At 37.6% G+C, this 22188-nt stretch overlaps 1 protein-coding gene across 1 annotated transcript in view; it reads right to left on the minus strand.

The window, feature by feature from the left end:
* Positions 1 to 657: 657 nt before the first annotated feature.
* LOC102869429 (chromosome unknown open reading frame, human C4orf33) overlaps positions 658 to 22188 on the minus strand; it is a 27842-nt gene continuing 6311 nt past the window's right edge. Inside the window, exons 2-5 of the mRNA XM_006901165.1 lie at positions 9589 to 9649; positions 4119 to 4170; positions 3743 to 3942; positions 658 to 769 (exon numbers count right to left, since the gene is read on the minus strand). Of these exons, the coding sequence (XP_006901227.1) occupies positions 658 to 769; positions 3743 to 3942; positions 4119 to 4170; positions 9589 to 9649 (425 nt within the window). The remainder of the gene's footprint in view (positions 770 to 3742; positions 3943 to 4118; positions 4171 to 9588; positions 9650 to 22188) is intronic.

Below are 22188 nucleotides of genomic sequence, written 5' to 3' on the forward strand. Positions count from 1 at the left end.
AAATGAAGATGTTTTGACGTCTTGTTTAACAACATTAAGAAAATTTTAGTTATTTGAAATTTTCAAAATGAAAGCAGAGTTCATTCTCTGAATTGAAGACTACTCAAAGATAAGAAAAGCAGCTGGTTAAATAATTCATGTATCTTGATGATGTCTTAACAGATGTGGATTTCTTGCTGAACTAAAATAGGGCATTTCTAATCAGTTCAAGAATGGACAGCAGATTCCTAGTAAATATGGTCTACTGCATGGAGTCTTGAGCAGATAAAGTGTTTCCGTTTCAAGCTGTCTGGAACTAAGGAAGTGGGAATAGAAATAATTACTTTGGTTGACAGAATCAGGATATTCGAGTTAGGAGTCAGAAATATTTGGGGTGACGGTGATACAATCCAGAAGGTAGAGTTACAACCTCTGACATAATGGCTTCTGGGCTAAAACAGAGATAAATATTTCAATTTTATAGATAAAATCATATACAAATTTGTACTTTCTTATTAATACTTGATAATTTTCCATGGAGATGCTAAATTTTATATGAAATCTGTCTGAATATATTTATTGTTGAAATGTGTTCAAGATGTCATGAAGGAAATCAATATTTATTATTCATTTACTTTAAGAAGTATAAAGAAATAATGATTGATATGGTTTTCTACTCTACTCCGATATATCAGGTTTCTCTATAAGCCACAGGTCTGATTCTGGCTGTTTCCATTCCGCTCCAAACAGCGTGTTAAAACTGAAAGGCTTGAAGTATTCCAGACGATGGCTAAAAGCAAAAAAAAAAGAAAGTAAGAATTGAGATGAATTATGCATTTGTGAAATAGTTGTCCTGAAAGGCTATTTATTTTGTCACATTTGTGATAAGACAATATTCTATTTTAAGAAATACCAAAGGTAAGATGTATTCTATATGTACAGTTTTCTCACTGTGGCTATCAAACATTCAGCTCTGAAAACATTCACCTAACATTTGAAAGCATTCTCCTTTCAATTCTGCAAGTAACTCCCTCACAGGTGACAGGAAAGATAAAAATCAGCTCTCAAAATCTGCCTCATTTCCTATAGCTATAAACAAATCACATTATATACTTGCAAATTTTGTTACATTCCAACTTTGACATAATTTATCAGTTATATAAGCAATTGTTTTTACAAGTTTTGAAAAGGTTCAGCTCCATAAATTAGACTTTCTTCTTTGCCAAAGCATTGGAAGCTAATATAAGCGGCTTCATACTAACCACTTTCTTTATGGGAAACCATTTCATTATTATTGTGATTTTCTTTGTGGCTTAATGAGATAAGAAAATTTCTCTAATATGTTTCAGTAGACTTCAGTCTGCCCTAGCTCATCATTGGTACACTTCTACTTTTCCTCAGGGGAAGTTTCTAAGTTAGTACAAATAAAATCTAAATACAAGAAGGTATTCACTGGAGAAGACCCTGAGAGAAACAGGCCATCCTAGTAGGGTAGCCCCGCCACTTGTACTTAGCATCCTATCCTATTCCGCCCTTCACAACCGTAGAACCATTTTCTAGTCACCACTGTTAATCTCAGATTTAGATGTTGAGGAAAAAACAGTAGTGCAAAGTGCAGGACAGGAAGAAAACAACAAAAGACAGTGTAGGACTTTGTCCAGTTAAACAGCAAAAAACGTCAGATACCAACCCACGAGGATGTCTCTGTTAAAATGCTGTTGTCACTGAGTCAAACCTGAAACAGGATGACAGAGTAAACCAATGGCTTATTTTTCTGATGTTGATCACCAGGCTTTTCTTCCAAGGCATCTTGCCTTGTCAGGTCTGAGTTGGCTTAAACCGCTGGCTAGCAGTTAAACATTTTTATAGTTTGGAGCAACTAGGCACCTCATATCTCTGTTAGGTTCTATTACACATTCATACCTACCAGACTCCAGTAAGACATGCTAACGATAATCACAGAGATACAGGATCACACTACAACACAGGACCATAGAATAGCATCTGGGTTTTCTCTCTATGGATGTAATCTTTATGAAAATCTGAATCATCGATTGATCAGGCTGTCAGAAGTTACATTTTCCTTAGGTGACAGCATTAGGGACAAGGTACAAGGCTGAAATTGAGAAGGTACAGAAGACACCTTGGATTAAACACTTGACCAACAGGAGCCAATATCTCTTTTAATAATTCCACAGGCATAGCTCATAGGTAGTGCCTTCACCTATGCAATAACTCATGTGTCACTATCTAACTAGACACTTCTTGTAACATATCATACAGAAACCATAATATTTTATACTAATCTTACTCATAAATGATAATCTGCAAATATCACTGAATGTAATAGCAGCAATGTTATTTTTTAATCATATAACGTGGCATTAGAACTGACTCTACTGGACCCTCCAATGGATTTTATGACCTTCCAGTGGTTTTTCAGAGGCAGTAAATTGCATGAGAAAAGACTGTTCTTTCTTTTGTGCGGAAGCTGGTGCTTTAAAACCACATGCGTTTGGGTTGGCAGCACAACTTCTTACCACCAGAGCTCCCTTGTATGGGCAACAGTCATGACAAAAACAACTAGTAAAGTAAAAATTACACCTTTAAATTACTACTGCATGTGTGGCTGAGACCATAGATTTGAAGCATCATTGTAACTGGACAATAATGACAGCTCTGACTGGAGCACATTATAAGGTGCTCCAAAAGTATGGGTACACTATGTGAATGAGGGAATGTGGGAAACACAATGCATGTGAATTAAACACAATGTATATGCATTTTGTATGCAAACCAATATAAAATTTAAAATATATATATAATATTTTTAAATTTTTTAAAAAGTAAATTAGCACAAGTTTAACCTATTGATAAGCTAAGCCTCCTGATTCGCTCCTAATGGTGACACTGTACTTTGAAATGCAAAAATAAGATGACTGATTTAAAGTAAATTTTTAGTGTAAAATATAAATGAAAACTTGAAGCCTAGTGTGGGATTCATCCATGCAAGGGAAGCCCAAAGCTATGCTGCCCCCATCAGGTATTCATAGTTCATTGGTAATTACTCTTGGCTCAGAAGCAATTTAAAAATTAGAGATAATTTTTATCAGAATTAATGTTCTCTGGAAACATTCTCACATTTATGAGGTTACCAGAGAGCTGTGGAGTTAACGGAAGCCTAGATTCTCATGCAGCAGGAAAAGGATTTATTAAGCCTTTGCTCACACCAGGGTACAGTGATGTGGTGACTCTGGCTAATTAACTCTGGATAAAGGAATCCGTGCAACACTTTTGTATAAGCAGATGCAACACACACTAAGGAAGATCTTTCTTATACTGCTACTTAGTTCTCATTGCTGTTGAATCACATCTGACTCAGAGCTGACCTTTCAATGGGTTTTCTAAGACTATAAATCATATAAATAGAGACTGTCTGTCTTTCTCCCATGGAGCTGCTGGTGGATTCAAATTGCCAGACAAGCACGTTAAGGTTAGCTGTACAAACCTCTACAGGCTACACCACCTGAGCTGCCTTATACTGTTACAGAAATATAAAAACCACACTGATAGTAATGACAGAGACTATGTCAGACCAAAGTCAATTTATCAAGCCTTCCTTCACCAATCAGTATCTACTAGATGTTTGAGCACCTATACCTCCTTATTGGAAATATAAATGTTACAACAGTTCTAATAAAATTAGGGGTTTTTTTTAAAGTTCTTAGTGTTGAGTCATATCTTCATTTCTTTTTCTACTTACAAATCAGGTTTCTGTCCTTGTTGTAGTTCATGCTGAGGTACAGGGTAAAGAGCTTCATAACTTCTTTTATCTTCTGATCCATGAATTGCAAATGAATTAAATTTTGTGACATTTGGTGGAAAATAAGACCAAGGAAGATGTGCTTTTCCTTCCCATTTTGTCTCTCCTCTGGACACTTGGAATGATAAAGCAAGTTCTTGCTATAGGAATATGTGAAACACAATAGCAGAGTTCAGAATCACACTTTACATATGAAAGTATGTATATTATACAAATATGTTAGATGTCTATAGCTATAAATAAATTGATAAATAAATGGAGATATATGAAATACTTTGGTACTTAAGAATTTTGTTTTATATGTTTATATACTTACTTTCCAAACATTTCTTCTTCCAGAGAGTAAAAGCACCAAATGCTGCCCATGGCTGTCAAAATTAAAATTCTTCATGAGTATTTGAAATAAGAGCTATTTGCTTCCCTAGTCTTCTTATCTAAAATGTGTAGTATTTGTAACTAAATTTCAAATGTAATATAAATATTTGCTAATAAAAGAAGAGTTACAATTCTCATTATTTCAAAAATGACATCTTTAGGTTTACATATACCCAAAAAAGGAGTGTTTTTGTGACAAGTGCAAATACATAAAGCTACTTATGCTTAAACTTCTCTTATGTTTTATTTTACATATATATATATACACACACACAAACACACACATACATAAATACTTATATTGATTTATTTAAGTGATGTAAATTATGAAGAAGAAGAAGAAAAATGACATATAATTTGGATATTATAATAAAACTAATCTCAATTACTGGCCATGGCACTAGGGACATCACAGCCAATGTCAGATGGATCTTGACTGAGAGCAGAGAGTACCAGAAGAATGACTATCTGTATTTCATTGACTATGCAAAGGCATTTGACTATGTAGATCACAACAATTGTGGCTAATCTTGAGAAGAACAGGAATTCCAGAATTTGATTGTGTTCATGTGAAATCTATACTTGGACCAGGAAGCAGTCTTCAGAACACAGCAAGGAAACACTGCATGGTTCAAAATCAGGAAAGCAGTGTGTATCTCTTGTCTTCATACCTTTTAATCTATATGTGGAACTGATCATTCAAGAGGCTAAATGTTATGAAAACTGTGGCATCAGGATTGGAAGAAGAGTCAGCAACAACCTACTTTATGCAAATGACACAACCTTGCTTGCTGACACAGGAGGATTTGAAGTGTTTTCTGCAGAAAACTGACTGTGTAGTCTTCAATATGGATTGAAAAAGTTCAGCATCAAGATGAGAAAGAGTCTCATCACTTGACCAGTTGGGAGCACCATGATAGATGGAGAGGAGGTTGAGATTGTTAACAATTTAAGCTTGCTTGGCTCCACAATCAACACTCTTGGCATTAGCAATCAGAAAATCAGAAGGTGAGGTGAATTGGGAAAATCTGCTGTCAGGGATCTCTCCTGAGTGCTCAAGAGCAACAATGTTAGTCTGAAAATGTTAGTCCAGGCCACTGTCATCCCAATTACTTTCCATGCATCAGAAAGCTGGACAGTGAATAAGGATAACAGAAGATGGATTGATGTCTTTGAGTGGTGTTGGTAGAGAAAAGTATTGAACATTCCATGAACTTCCAAGAAAACAAACAGGTCTGTCTTGGAGAGGGTGAAACCAAGTTTCTCCTTGGAGGCTAGGATTTTTACGTTCCGTCTAACATGCTTTGGGCATGTGGCCAGTAGGGTCCAGTCCTTGGAGAAGGACATCATGTTCAGAATGGTGGAGGGACAACGTAGGGAAGATCTTTCATGAGATGGATTGAGACAGTAACAGGGGTAATGAGGATAGGTTTGTTGGAGACAGTGAGACTGGCTCAGAATATGAAAGGGTTCAAAGCTACTGTGCAGAAGGTTGCTATGACTTGTAGACAACTTGAAAGCACATAAAAACAAGAGAAGCATCTGAATATCCCATGAACTGTCAAAAGAGCAAACAGATATGTCTTGGAGAAAGTGCAGGCAGGATACTCCTTGGAGGCAAGGACAGCAATGCTTCATCTCACATCCTTTGAACATGCTGGTAGGAGACACTATTCCTTGGAGAAGGAGATCATGCTTGAAGAGGTGGAGGGATGGCAAAGGAGAGGAAGAGTCTCAACCAGGGGTATTGACACAATGAATGCAGCAATGGGCTCGAGTGTGCCAGACATTGTGAGGTTGGCACAGGTTAGGGCAGAGTTCAGATCTGTTGTCCATAAGATCACTATGAGTTGTACTCAGTGGCAACAAGAGAAGCGTAACCTGTGTAAGGCAAATGACACAACCTTGTTTTATGAAAGTGAGGAGACCCTGAAAGACATGCTACAGAGGATTAAAGACTACAGCTTCAATTTGGATTACATCTCAACATCAAGAAAACAAACGTCTACCACAGGGGCAAAAGGCAACATCATGACAAATGGAGAAAAGATTGAAGCTGGCAATAATTTCATCTTACCTGGATTCACAATCAACATCCTTAGTACCAGCAGTTAGCAGATCAGGAGACATACTGCATCGGGCAAATCTGATGTCAGGGATATCTCCAAATTATTAAGAGTAATGATGTTGGTTTGAAGACTAAGGTATGCCTCATTCAAGCGATGGTCTTTTCAATCACTTCCTATGCATCTGAGAGCTAGACAATGAATAAGGATGACAGGAGAAGAATTGATGCTTTTAAGCTGTGCTGTTAGAGAAGAGTACTGAATGGACTGCCAAAAGATGCACAGGTATGTCCTGGTAAAAGTGCAGCAGCTAGAGTATTCCTTGGAGGCAAGACCATGTGAAACTTTATCTCTCCTGCTTTGGCAATGATGCAAGAGGAGGCTATCCTTGGAAAGGAACATCATGCTTGGAGAGGTCAGTGAAAGACAGAAGACACTCGACAATATGGAATGACGTATTTACCACACAGGATAGGACAGGATTCAGGTGTGTTGTACAGTGAGTGATTCAGGAGAGTTATACTCTACTCAATGGTACCTAAAAACAACAAGAAATTCTGGCAACAACTTTTAAATCTCAATGAAATATCTTTGCCAAAGGTTATTTCAGGAAGAAAGGTTTTATCCAACTAATAGAAAGTTAAAAATAGAAAATACTAAGAAGTCATCAGCAAGCTAAAAATTTTCATTTGACTCTACAAAATCTACAAAATTTTGTAGAAATTTTATATAAATTACAAACATTTGTAGAAAATAAGATTGGCACAGGACAGAGTAGGGTTTAGGGCTGTTGTACATAGGGTCACTACGAGTCACAGGAAGACTAGACAGAACATAACAACAACTACAAAATTTTAAGATTTTCATTTGTCTCTCATATGTCCTGTTTGCCTCTAAGGTTTCCTGTTCTCTACTATCAGTTAAGACATATTTTCGGGGGGAGGGGGGAACAACTAAAAAAACCCAACAAATTGAAAAACCACAATGGATCATCAGAAAATTAATTCTACTAAGAGTACACAATTGGGATTATTGTTATGTGCTGTCAAGCAGTTTGCAACTCATAGCAACACTATGTACAACAGCCATAAACCCTGCTCTATCTTGAACCAATCTTATTGTTTCTGTCACCTACCCCCATGACTCTACTCACTGAATCAATCCATCTCATCAAAGGTCTTTCTCTCCTGCACTGTCCCTTCACCTCCCTAAGCATGATGTCCCTTTCCAAAGCCTGGTCCCGCCTTGCAACATGTCCAAAGTATATCAGATTAAGCTTCAGAATCCTTGCCTCCATGGAACAGCTTGCTTTAACCCTCTCAAGGCTGAACCTGTTCATTCTCCTTAGCAGTTTATGATATATTCAACACTCTTCTCACCACAGCTCAAAGGCATCAATTCTGCTATCTTTCCTAGTTATTTTCCAGCTCTCTGATGCATAGCAAGTAACTGCATAGAGCATGGCCTGTATCAGACACACCTTAGTCTCAAAACTGACCTTATTGCTCTTCAGTGTTTTGGAGAGGTCTCTGAAAGCAGACTTTCCCAATGTAGTACATCTTTTCATTTCCTGGCTGCTAGTGACAAAAGAATTGATTGTGGAGCCAAGCAAAGTGAAACTGTTGACAACCTCAATCTCTTCACCATCCATCACGATGCTGCTCTATCTGTATCAACCTCAATCTCTTCCCCATCTATCACAATGCTACTCTATCCTGTGCCAACCTTATTTTCTCTGACTAACCTACCCCCATTACCCCAGTCACTGAATCAATCCATCTTATTAAGGGTCTTCCTCTTTTACACTGCCCCTCCACCCTCCCAAGCATGATGTCCCTCTCCAAAGACTGGCCACTCCTTGCAATATTTGGGATTAGCCAGGTAAATAAAAATCAAAAGAATGAAAAGTACTTAAAGAAATTTACTGGTTTTAGAAATTATTATACTTTACTATTTCTACCCAGAGATCCTTAGTGTTCTTCAAAGATTTCCTTCAAGAAAGTATTTTTAGTAGCTATGATGTGGCAAGAGCTAAAGTCTTTGGGCTGTTTTTATTGTTATTATACAACTTTTAAGGATATTCTAGGAAGAGAAAAATTATTACAAACTAAATAATAGTCTTTCCTACAGGTTAATTAACTACTATAGGAGTGCACTGCTTAAATGAAACTCGTTACTTTTATTATTTATTGTCTTGATGCAAATAAAACTACTCTCCAGATGTTTTGGCTTTTAAAATTTATTATTTTTATACACATCAGCTTTGTGTAATTTCTTAACACATAAAAACCCAATTATGATTCTATTCACTCAGTGTAAAATCAACACTCTATATGCTAAGTGGATATTATCATTGAATCAAGTGAAAATTAAAAACTAAATTTTAGTAAAATCTAGATGATCTAGACTTTTAGACAAATTACAAACCTATTTGCTTTAGTTTTCTCATATGTGTGGTAAAAATAGTTAAACTCTTTTAACGTTACATGGTGGTTTATGAGAATTAACAGTATTTTTCTATAAGGTATTTTAAAATATTAGTTGAAAATAGGACACAAAGACATGAATGTTCTTGTTGAGTAGGGCTGAGTCCTAGTTCTTTTTAGTCCAGTTATGGCCGTGAAAACAAAACTGGAATGGATGGGTGTACTAGGATGCTAACTGGAACAAGACATATTTAAAGTTGCCACATTGCTAGAAATACAATCTCCCTCCTAGAAATCAAAGGTAGTATGAGCAATATACAGCAACCAAGTCTATTTATTGGTATAGTAAAAAACAGGGCTGTCTCAAAGAGGGCAGCCTACTTATTGCTTTGGGTATGGTTGCTTTTGAGTAAAAATTAGCCCATAACTGACCCTCCAAGAGGTTTTCAGAAGCTATAGATCACATGGAAGGAATTGCTCATTCTTCTCCAGAGGAGCTGTTGGTGGATTTGAATGACATGAGAGGTGCCACCAGTGAGTTAGCAGCACAACTCCTACCCACTATGCCATTCGAGCAACTAGTATATAATAATGCAAACTTACAATGCAAATATCAGACAATAAAGGAAAACATATTTAGTCCATAATGATTTTCATTTTACAGAAAAACTATCTTCACATTTATTTGGAAACAAACTCAGAATTATAAATAGAATTGTCAGAATGATAATCTTCAGAAGCATATAGATTATATATATTACATACATATACATTGTACTTTAAAATAAGAGATTATAGAATAGTATATGGTTCAGATTGACAATCACCCTAGTTAGCTGGAATGGACCATGATTTGCAGCAGAAAAATAGTAGGTTTAAATAATGAAGTAACGATTATAGAAAAGTATTATATACTTACGGACAAAGTTCAACTTCTAAATACTGCTCAGTTCTGTCATTCAAGAAAAATGCCTCGACAACTTTGAAAACAAAGAATGGCATATTTAGAAATCCATCTATTCTAAATTTTCTTTCTTTTGTACTTGTTGAGAATATACATAGCAAAGTATATACCAATTCAAATGTTTTTACATGCACAATGACATTTATTATATTCAAGTTGTTGTTGTTGTTAAGTGCAATTGAGTCCTAGATGACTCATAGCAACCCTATGAATGAAAGACCTGAACACTTGAATAACTTTCATTGTTTCTCCAAGTTCATAGAGTTTCCAGAGGCAAGCTATTTTGGAAATGGATGCCACTCCTGCTTCCAAACTTTTTTATTCTGGGAGCTTCACCAAACACTGTCCACCATGGGTAACCATTATCACATTTGACACATCAGCGTCACAGTGTGTAGCAGCACAGCAAACATGAGTTACCTCTGCACAGCAAATGAACACAAGAGGGCTATACCACTTAAAAGAATGCTGGACTAAAAACAATTAAAACCAGGCCTGAGCACCGCAGATTAAAATCACCCACCTTTGGCTTGGTAGCATAACTTTCTATCCAGTAGGCCAAAGAGAACTAGTGTAACCATATTCTTTCTTATTCTGAGCTGTGCCACCCCAATTAACATAAACTCATTGCCTTTCAAAGTTATTATCTAAAAAAAAGTTATTATCTAATCTTCCAATTGCTATTGTCAGTTGGATCCCATATGGACAGTTCTTAAAAGAACTCTTTGATTTTAAGATGACTGAGGAAATAATTTTGGTTTAAAGTTTAAAAATTCTTTCAAAACAACAGATTCAGGGATTCATTCACCTTCCATGGCTCCAGAAAATCTGTATCTATGAGAATTTGAAAATTCTTTCAGCATTTTCCTTTTTTGATCAGGATTCTTCTATGGAATCTTTGGTCAAAACTTTTCAGTAGTCAATAATTTTACCCAGACTCCGTTCATGTTTCTCTTTTAGTGTCATGGCAAAGCAGCAGTTGTTCATAAGGTATGTAGATACAAATCTGGTGACCTACCATTTCTGGCTCTCCTCCTCTGCCTGTCACTCCAGATAAAGAGATCATTTGTAGTGTACTGGATAGCCACTTACAAGCTTTAAAAGATCTCAAGCATTATGCATTGAGCAGATACATTTATCATGTTAATGGTGGTGGTGGTTGCCGTCACGTTGAACATGATTCATAGTGACCCTATAAACAAAAGGTCTGAAGCCTTTCTTTAAGTATCATCATTTCTCCAAGTTCATAGTTTCCAGAGGCATTTGGCTTAGGAAGTGGATGCCACTCCTGCTTCAAATTTATCATGTTATTGCTTCAGAAATAAAGCATATGTGTATTTCTTCAGAATATAAAGTAAGTTGACTAAACATTTTAAATTGAAGTATTGAAGTTCTTTTCTTAGTAGGAAATATATATATATATATACATATATTCACCTCTATTGAGTTGGTACAGACTCAGAGAACAGCCTTAAATGGATTCTCAGGCATTTGCCAAAAGGCTTCCCAGATAGGACAGTGCTCATTTTTTCTTTGGGAGCTACTTGTAGTTTAAATCTGCTTTTTGGTTAACAATAGTGCAAAGTGCTTTAGATTGTATTACCAGAAAACCTTCAATAAGAAAATAAGAAAAGAAATATATTTCCCAGAACTAGAAATAAATCATTAATTTTCACCAATATTAGACTGTCATAACTGAAAAGACTACTAAAACCTAAGGGTGTTGTGCAAGAAGACACAGGAAATTGAGAAGCCGATATTGATCAACAAATCAGGGACTCATTCAGATAAATAGGTTAGAGCAACAGCACTTGTATGACAATCTGTAGATAGAGAGAATTGCGGAAGTCACAGGAAAAAGAAGGATGGAAGAAAACAAGACTTCCAGGTGAATCTAAACAGTGCTTCTCAGAGCCAGAGCAGTCATACGTATGACAATAGCACTCCAGTGTTCACTGACCGGAACCAAAACTGAAATCTGACAGTATGGGATCAAACACGAAATCGTTAGATAACAATTATTCCACACTGAATGAAAAAGGGGGCCACAACAGGACACTGGATCAATCTGGGGAACAAGGGGATATGGAGCTGTAAGGAAATCAGGTGAGGGGCACGATTCTCTGGATGAAGAGTTGGATGCACTGACTTCAGATGATGACGGGGACCAAATATCTTAACACAACCCCCGCCCCCATGCAGAAGTTTTAACACCACTATCTCCATTCTATCTGAGCTTATCATATATGTACTTTTATTTTTTTTGGTGATGAACTGTAATGATGATGATTTCTCCCCCCCCCCCTATATTCATTAGACTATTGTGCCAAATGTTAGGCTGTTCCTCCTCTTATGGGCCTATGTGGATGCCTTCTTTTCAATTCCAAGCTTCCTCCATTGAAGTTTAATTGACCCTTCACTCCAAATCCCTTTCAGTTTCTCCCAAAGAACCTTTTTATTAAAAAAAAAATTATTATTTTAATAAAAGTTTACAGAAGTTAGATTTTCACTCAGTCATTGTTGCACATTTTAACCCTCTCTCTCTCTCTTCCTTCTCCTTCCCCCAATTCACTTATTTTATTTTATTTTAAAATATTCATTCTTGTTGCACAATTACCCTCACCCAGTCCTCTTTGCAATGTACCTCTTATTCTGGGTTGCTGTTGTACATATAATGCCTAATAATATAATTCTTTTAAATAGCCCTTTCCTTCATCTGTTCCAGTGCAATGTTTGTTATCCACTCTTCTATTCTCCTCCCAAACCCTCATGTCAGACCTGCCTCATAATGGTGGTGTTATGTAGTAGTTGTCCTTTTGTGACTGAGATATTTCACTCAGCATAATATCCTGCACGGTCACCCATGCTGTGTAATGCTTTGAGTTTGTTGGTTTTCAGTCCTGCATAGTATCTCATTGTAGAAATATGCCATAGTTTCTCTCTCCATTTGTCTTTTGATGGGCCCTTGGGTTGCTTCAATCTCTTTGCTACTGTAAATAATGCAGCAATAAACATGGGTGTTCATATATCTGTTTGGATGGCAGTTATGGTTTCTTTAGGGTATATTCCCAGTGTGGCATTGCTGAGTAAAATGGTATTTCTATTTCCAACTTTTTGAGAAAGCCCCAAACTTCCTTCTGTAGGTGTTGGACCATTATTTACTCCCAACAGCAGTGAATAAGGGTTCCAATCTCTCCAAAACCTCAACAGCATTAATTGTTTCTTGTTCTGTTGAACTGTACTATTGTTGCCAGAGTAAGATGATATCTTATAGTTGGCTTTTTTGCATCCCCCTGATAGCTAGCGATTTTGAACATTTCTTCATGTGTTTGCTTGCCATCTGAATGTCTTCTTTGGTGAAGTGTCTATTCATTTTTTGTGCCGATTTTGCAATTGCATTGTTTACCTTTTTCTTGTCAAGGTGCTGGAGTATTCTAGAAATTTTAGGTATGAGTCCTTATCAGATATGTCAGTACTAAATATTTTTTTCCTTCTTTGTGACTACCTTTTTTATCCTATTGGAGAAGGGGTTTTGTTTTTTATATTATTTGCACAGGGATTTTATTCTTAGAAGTTCCCATTCATCCATTTTGTTCTCTCCTGGTTGAAGGTTTTTCATTATGCTTGGAAGACTGTGAATCAGGGCTTCTAGAGTTCTTCCCAGCTTTTTTCTAATGAGGTTTATAGTCTTTAGTTTTTACTTCTAGGTCCTTGATCTATCTTGTGATGGTTTTTATGTATGCTGGGTGGTGTGAAGCTCCATAGATGTTTTTCCAATTTTGCCAACACCGTTTGTTAAAAAGGCTATTGTTTCCCAACTTAACTGATACCATCTCCTTAGAAAAACTGGATAAATTGTGTATACTGCACTGAAACAGATGAGGGACTGAATAATTTAAAAGTGATGTATGAAGGGTATTACGGTTATCACAAAAGTCCACAATTAAGGCTGCATAGTTGAATGTAGTTGCGGCGGTGGGAGGGGTGCGGGGGGATTGTGTACCAGGGAGGGAGTCTTTCTTTTACTTTTGAAAGAAAGGAGTGAACTGGGGGACTGGGGGAGAGGGCTGGGCGGGGAGAGAAGTGCAGCAATGAACGAATGGAAATCCAAATTCTCTGTAAATGTTCATTAAAATTATTTTTAAAAAATCAGTTGAGCATAGATAGATGAGTTGATTTCTGGGTTCTCAATTCTATTCTATTGATTTATGTCTCTTGTCACTGTACCAGTACCACACTGTCTTGACCACCATGGATGGTTATGTCATAGAATTTGAAATCAGGGAGTGTGATACCTCCTACCTTTTTTCCCTCTTTTTTAGGAGTTCTTTATTTATTCAGAGTCTCTTTCAATTCCAAATATAATTGGAGGGGAGCTCTGGTGGACTAGTGGCAAGAAGCTGCACTGGAATCCCAGAGGTTCGAATCCACCAGATGCTCTGTTGGAGAAGGAGGGACAATCTCCCCCGTACCAGTTAGATCTGATTTGACGGTACACGCACACAAAAAATAATAATAAAAAAAATTATAATTGGAAAGTGCCTTTTCCATCTCATTGAAAAATGGAATTGGTATCTATATTGAGATTGCATTGAACTTATGAATTGCCTTTGGTAGAACTGTCATTTTTACAATATTGAGTTTTCCTAGCCACGAGCATGGTATATTCTTGGATTTCTCCAATCTCTTTTTGTTTCTTGTAGTAATGCTTCATAATTTTTATTGAATAGGTCTTTTGTGTTTCTAGTTAGATTTACTCCCAAGTATTTAATCTTGCGGTTATCTATTATAACAGGTATTACCTTTCTTAGCTCCATTTCTGTATTCTGTTTGTTACTGCAGAAAAATCCAATTGATTATTATATGTTGATCTTGTATCTTGCCACTTTGCTGAATTGGTCAACTATGTAAGTAGTTTTCTTGCTGAGTCTTTAGGATTTTCTAAGTATACAATAATATCATCTGCATATAGAGATAATTTTACCTCCTCTTTGCCAATATGGATACCTCTTATTTCCTTCTCTTGTCTTATTGTTATCTCTAAGACTTCCAAGACAATGTTGAATAGGAGACGTTATAGTGGACAATTTGCTATTTCTGTTCTCAAACAGAATGCCTTTAATCTCTCTCCTTTGAAAACTATGTTAGCTCTTGGGTTTGCAAGTATACTTTTTACTATGTTCAGAAAATTCCCCTATATTCCTATTTCGTTGAGTGTTTTAATCAGGAAAGGACGCTGGATTTTTGTCAAAGGCCTTTTCTGCACCAATTGATAGGATCATGTGGTTCTTGTTCTTTGCTTTGATAATGTGATAAATTATACTGATTGTTTTTCATATGTTGAATTATCCTTGCATACCTGTTATGAATCCTACTTGGTCATAGTGAATTATTTTTTGATGTACTGTTGGATTAAAAACATATTGCGATGGGAAAGTCTGCTGTTAGAGATCTCTCTAAAGTACTCAAGAGTAACGGTGTCTTTCTGGAGACTAAGGTGCACCTGATACAGGCCACAGTCTTTGCAATCACTTGTTATGCATCAGAGTTGGGCAATTACCAGGGAGGATAGAAGGAGAATTGACACCTTTGAGCTGTGGTGCTGGAGAAGAGTACTGAATGTTCCATGGACTGCCAAGAAAACAAACAGATCCATCCTAGAGAGGGTTAAACCAGGCTACTCCTTGGAGGCAAGGATTCTGGGGCTTCGTCTGACATACTTTGGACATGTTGTAAGGAGAGACAGGTCCTTGGAGAGGAACATCATGCTTGGTAGGGTGGAGGGACAGCACAGGAGGGGAATACCCTCTATGAGATTGATTGATTCAGTGACTGGGGTATTTGGGATGGGTGTGTGAGAGGCAATGCGATTGGCACAGGATAGAGCAGGGTTTAGAGCTGTTGTACATAGGGTCACTATGAGTCGCTAACGACTCGACGGCACATAACAACAACAACAACTGTTGGATTCTATTGGCCAGGATTTTATTCAGGATTTTTCCATCTATGTTCATGAGAGATGACCTGTAGTTTTCTATTTGGGTAGTGTCTTTACCTGACTTTGGTATCAAGAACATGTTTGCTCCATAGAAAAATTCAAGGAGAATTTAATCTTTTTTCTATTTTCTATTTTCTGAAATACTTTATGTAGAACGTTATGGTTTTGGGCTTTCCTTCCAGGTCTCTGATCCACCATGAGTTGATTTTTGTATATAGTGTGAGATGTGGATCCTGTTTCAGCTTTCTGTGGGTGGAAGTGCAGTCTTGCCAGCACCATTTGTTGAAGAGGTTATCATTTCCCCATTTGATAGCTTTGATTTCCTTGTCGAATATCAGTTGACCATAAATAGCTGGGTCTATTTGTGGATTCTCAATTCTGTTCCATTAGTCTATGTGCCTGTTATTGTACCATCCTGTTTTGGTTACCTCTGCTGTATAGTAGGTTTTGAAGTCAGGGAGTACTATGCCTCCAACCTCATTTTTGTTTCTCAGAAGCATTTTCCTTATTCAGGGTCTCTTGTCTCTCCAAATAAATTTTATAATTTCCCTTTCCATCTCCTTGAAAAATGAATTTGGTATCAGGATTAAGTTTATTAATTCTTCAGCATCTTTGTTGAGTTTCTTTCTGGTAATTCTATCTTTTCTTGAAAGTGGTGTATTGAAGTCTACTACTACTATTGTAGTGCTATTTCTTTTTTCAATTTTGTTAATGTTTACTTTGTATATTTTGCAGCTCTATCATTTAGTGCATAGATACTTACTATTGGTTATGTTCTTCCTTATAGGTTGTCCTTCATGTCTTCTAGCTGCTTTCAGATTCTAACCTTATCTTTGGTTCTGGCAAACTTCACTATGATATGCATTGGTATGCTGTGGTGGCCTAGCGGCAAGGAGTTGCATTGCAATACTGAAGGCACACAGTTCAAGGACACCAGCTGCTCCATGGGAAAAGGATGGGTAATCTCCTCCCATGTGATTAACTGCCTCTGAAAACCCACTGGAGAGTCAGCTATGGGTCAGTCTGATTCAACAGTACACAACAAAAACAACAAGGCCTTGGTGTTTTTATTTTGGGGTCTATACTATACAGAGTTTCCTCAGGTTCTTAAATATATGCTCTCATTATGCTTGGAAAGTTTTCTTCTAGTAATTCTTTCACAACTTTCTCAGTTTCTTTACTTGCTTCTTTCTGTTCTGGGATTCTGATTATGCGTATATTATTCCTCTTGATGATGACACACATTACTCTTGGGCTTTTTCCTTTTTCCTTTTTTATTGTTTTTTGTTCTAGCAGATCAGTGCTGATAACCCTACCTTCTATTTTGCTGCTTCTGTGTTCTATCTCTTCAAATCTGCTCATATGTCCCTCCAACACGTTGACACATCTGAAACATTGGTCCTCTATTGGTCTCCTATTCTGGATTATAGTTTTTTGGTTTTTCCAGAGGCTCTAATGCCTCTTTTGTTTTATCTGCAATGTATTGTATTGCCTTTTAAAAAAATTCTCTTGTTTTTTTGCTGGAAGAGTCCTGTAATACTTCGAGTTTGTCTTTTACCTCTTGAAAATATTCACTCATTATTCTTTTGATTTCTATGTCAGAAAATTTCATCATACTTTCTGGCTTTAAGAAATCAAAAAATACTGTGTTATGATCACTTTTGGGGGGTGACATCTTGGTTCAGTTTTGTGTAGGTGTAAGGTAGTCTATTCCTTCCATGTAATTGCTGTGGTAGAGTTTTTTAAGTCTGAGGCCCTTGGTCTAATAATGTTGGCTCAAGAGCTCACTGCCTAGATGAGGTAAAGGCAGCTCACCCTCCCTGAATTTCTCTCTGATCCTTTGAATCAAGGGAAGACTTTCTTCAGTTGGGGAGATATATGGCCTGAAAGTTAGCAGCCTTTTCTGCCTGTCAACTGCTCCAGCTAGGCAAGGTCAAAGGGTCTGCAGCCCAAAGGAGCTCAAACTCTGGGAAGGGGAAGGGAATGGCTTCACTTACGATACTGGTGATCTTGGCACAGGACAGAGTAACAACAGCAGGTTGGTCTCCAAGCAGCAGGGCTGGGGGTTCCAGGCAGTGGGGTTGTGGGGCTACAGTCTAGGCTCTGGTGGGAGTGTAGTCCAGGCCACACTGAGAAATTTTTAAGACAGCTTACCTAGACATACTTTGGACATGTTGCAAGTCCTTGGAGAGGAATGTCATGCTTGGGAGAGTAGAGGAACAGTGCAAGAGAGTAAGACCCTTGATGAGATGAATTGAGTCAGTGACTTGGGTAATGGGGGTAAATTGTTAGTGAAAATAGGGTTGGCACAGGATAGAGCAGGGTTTAGGGTTTTTGTACACAGGGTCACTATGAGACTCAGGCGATTTGATGGCACATAACAATAAACAACAGCCTAGCTAATCCACTGTCTCTGATATTGGTGATCCTGATGCAGGATGCACGTGTGCTGACACCCATCCTCTGTCTTTTTAAGAACCTTTTGCTCTCTTCATGGATTCTATCTTTAATGTCAATTCATAACTCATGTGGTCTTGGGTCATTAGTGTTCAATTTCTTAAACTTATTCTGTTGTTGTTGTTATGTGCCGTCGAGTCGTTTCCGACTAAATTCAGGTAGGATAGACTCAATGTTGTATTTGATTCTTGTGAGATTGTTTTAATTCTCTTCCGTTTCAATTTCACCTCGCACATTAGAAGTTGATAGTCTGCTCCACAGTTAGCAGTTAATTAGCCTGGTTTTGACTGTTAATATTGAGCTTCTCCAGTCATTCTTGCCACAAATGTAGTCAAATGGATTCCTGTGAAGTACATCAGGTGAAGTACATGTGTAAAGTCATCTTTTGTGGTTTTTTTTTTTAAGTATTTTCAATAAATCACTGAAGGTACAGAATTCAATCATTCTATGTCTAGTTTCATTTGTCACCAAGACCATAATTTCAAACTACTATTCCTTCCTTATTGTTTCTAACTTTTGCATTCAAGTGTGATGTCAGGAATCTCTCCAAATTAGTGAGGAACAATGATGCCAGTTTGAAGACTAAGGTGCACGTAATTCAGACCAGTCTTTTCAATCAGTTGCTATGCATATAAAAGCTGGACAATGAATGAGTTTAACAGAAAAACAACATCAGTCTTTGAGCTGTGGTGTTGAAGAAGAGTACTGAATATCCTTATGGATATGCCAAAGGAACAAACAGATATGACTTGGAGAAGGTCCACCCAGCATGTTCCTTAAAGGCAATCATGACAAAACTTTATCTCACATAATTTCAGTATGTTGTTAGAAGAGGCTATTCCTTGGACAGGAACATCATGCTTAGAAAGGTGGAAGGTCAGCGAAAAAGAGGATGACCCTGAACAAGATAGACTGACACAGTGACTGCAGCAACTGGCTCAAGTGTGTCAAAGATGATGAGGTTGGCACAGGATAGGACAAGGCTCAGATCTGTTGTTCATAGGGTCGCAGTAAGTCATATCAACTTGATGGATGGCACCTACAAACTTTCCTACAATTTTTGATAAAAATTATTTCAGTATACAAATGCCTTCTTGTTGTTGTTGTTATGTGCTATTGAATTGCCTGTGACTCATAACGACCCTATGTACAGTAGCTCTGAGCTGTCCTGAGCCAGTCTCACTAATACCAACACACCAATCCCGCCCCCCTGCATTGCCCCAGTTACTGTATCAATCACTTTCATCCAGGGTCTTCCTCTCCTGTGCTGTCCCTCCACTCTTCCAAGCATGATGCCCTTCTCTAAGGACCCCGTCTCTCCTGGCCATGTGCCCAAAATATGTGAGACAGAGCTTCAAGATCCTAGCCTCTAAGGAGAAACTTAGTTTCACCCTCTCCAAGAAAGATCTATTTGTTTTCTTGGCAATCTATGTTATGTTGAAGACTCTTCTCCAGCACCACAATTCAAAGGCATAGATTCTTCTTCTGTCATCCATAGTCATTGTCCGGTTCTCTGATGCATAGCAAGTAATTGCAAAGACCATGGCCTGGATTAGGTGCACCTTAATCTCTAGACTGACATCTTTGCTTTTCAGCATTCTGAAGATGTCCTTGACAGCCGATAGTCCCAATGCAGTTCGTCTTTTGATTTCCTGACTGCTGGTGTTAAAAGTGTTAATTGTGGAGCCACGCAAGCTGTAAATGTTAACAACTTCAATCTCTTCTCCATCTATCATGGTTTTGTCAGTTGGCCCAGTGGTGAGAATCTTTGTCTTCTTGATGTTGAGTTTCAATCCATATTGAAGACAACAGTCTTTGATCTGCAGCAAGTGCTTCAGGTCTTCAGTTTCACCAAGCAAGGTCGTGTCATCTGCATAGCATAGGTTGTTGATGAGTCCTCCAATCTTGATGCTACATTCCTCCTCATAAAGCCCTGCTTCCTGAATAACTTGTTCCGCACATAGATTGAAAAGGTATGGAAGATAGGATGCAGCCCTGATTTTGAACCATGCAGTCTTCCCCTACTCTGTTCTAAGGATTGCTTCCTGTTCTAAGTATAGGTTTCTCATAAGCAAAATCAAGTATTCTTGGATTCCCATTTTCTAGGTTAGTCACAATTTGTAGTGATCCACACAGTCAAATGCCTTTGCATAGTCCATAAAACACAGATAGACATTCCTCTGATACTCTTTGCTTTCTGCCAAGATCCATCTGGCACTGGCAATAATGTCTCTGGTGCCACAACCTCTTCTAAACCCAGCTTGTATTTCTAGTAGTTCCCTGTGAATGTACTCATCCAGTTGTTCCTGAATAATCTTCTCCGGGATTTTGCTACTGTGTGATAATTTTTTAGTGATATTGTTTGATAATTTCCACACTCTGTCTGGTCACCTTTCCTTGGAATGGAAATATAAATATGGATCTCTCCCAGTCAGTTGGCCAAGTATTTGTCCTCCAGATTTCTTAGCACAACTTGGTGAGCATATCCAGGGCAGTATTTGTTTATTGAAATATGTCAATTGGTATTCCATCAATTCCTGTGGCTTTATTTTTGCCAAGTCTTTCAAAGCAGACTGAACTTCCTCCTTCATTACCATTCCCTCTTCAAAATGACTCTGTAAACTCCTTGCTTCCTCTTTTTAAAAAAATTTATTATTAATTTCAATGAAAATTTACAGAGACTTTGGATTTCCATTCATTCATTGTTGCACTTTTCTCCCCTCCCAACCCTCCCCCCTAGTACACTACACTCTTGGGAAAGTAAAAGAAAAATTCTTTCACTGTTTTACATACCCTCCCCCCAGGTCCACTCCACTATGCAGCCTTCACTCTAGACTCCTGTCATGACAAAAATACCTAATCACATATCTCTTTTAAATAGTTTTCTCCCTCATCTGTTTCAAAGCAGTATACATTATTGAACCCATCTTTCTCAGTCTCTCCCCAACCCGGATGTCAGTCCTGTTTTACAACAGTGGCACCATGCAGTATTTGTCGTTTTGTGAGATACTTCACTCAGCATAATGTCCTCCAGGATCACCCATTTTGAATAATACTGCATGAGTTCCTTGTTTTTCAATGTAGCTTAGGATTCCATTGTGTAAAATATACCATAGCTTCTCTATCCATTCATTTGTTGATGAGCACTTAGGTTGTCTTCAACTTCATGTTATTGTGAACAAAGCTGCGATAAACATGGGTGTGCATATATCTGCTTGAATGTCAGTTATGGTCTCTTTGGGGTATATTCCCAGTAGTGGAATTGCTGGGTAAAACGGTATCTCTAGTTGCAACTTTTTGAGAAAGCCCCATACCGCCTTCCACAGTGGTTGCACCATATTACATTTCCACCAACAGTGAATAAGGGTCCCAGTGTCTCCACAACCTTGTCAGCATTTGTTGCTCACTGTTCTGTTACATTTTGCTTTTCTGACTGGGGTAAGATGATATCTCATAGTTGTTTTGATCTTCCTTCTTTTAATGCTTTCTGAATCATTCAATATTCTGCCCATTGCATCCTTAAGCATTGCAACTCATGGCTTGAATTTGTTCTTCAGTTCCTTCACCTTAAGAAATGCCAGGCAAGTTCAGCCCTTTTGATTTTCCAACTCCAGCTCCTTGCACATTTTTATAATACTTTGCCTTGTCTTTCTGAGCTACCCTTTGAAATCTTCTATTCAGCTCCTTGATTTCTTGATTTCTTCCCTTAGCTTTGGCTTCTTGACACTCTAGTGCTATATTCAGTTTTTTCTGACATCTATTTTGGTCTTCGACCTCCTTCTTTGTAATAACCTTTTGCATTCTTCATGAATGATATTCTTGGTATCTTCCCACAGCTCATCTGGTCTTCATTCATTACTGTTCAAGGCCTCAAACCTATTTCTGAGTTGGTTTTTAAATTCTGAGCGGACAAACTCAAGATCAATTTTTATTCCTTTGGATATGATTTAACCATCTTTAGCTTTAATTTGAATTTGCATATGAGTAGTTGATGGTCTGTTCCACAACCAGCACCTGGCCTAGTTTTCAGTGCTGATATTTTTTTTTCTATAATTATATTTTATTAATTTTCATAAACATTTACAGAGATTTTGGGCTTC

The sequence above is a fragment of the Elephantulus edwardii genome, unplaced genomic scaffold (assembly GCF_000299155.1).
Source record: "Elephantulus edwardii isolate Elephantulus edwardi_28Jun2011 unplaced genomic scaffold, EleEdw1.0 scaffold00311, whole genome shotgun sequence".
Classification (NCBI taxonomy): Eukaryota; Metazoa; Chordata; class Mammalia; order Macroscelidea; family Macroscelididae; genus Elephantulus; species Elephantulus edwardii.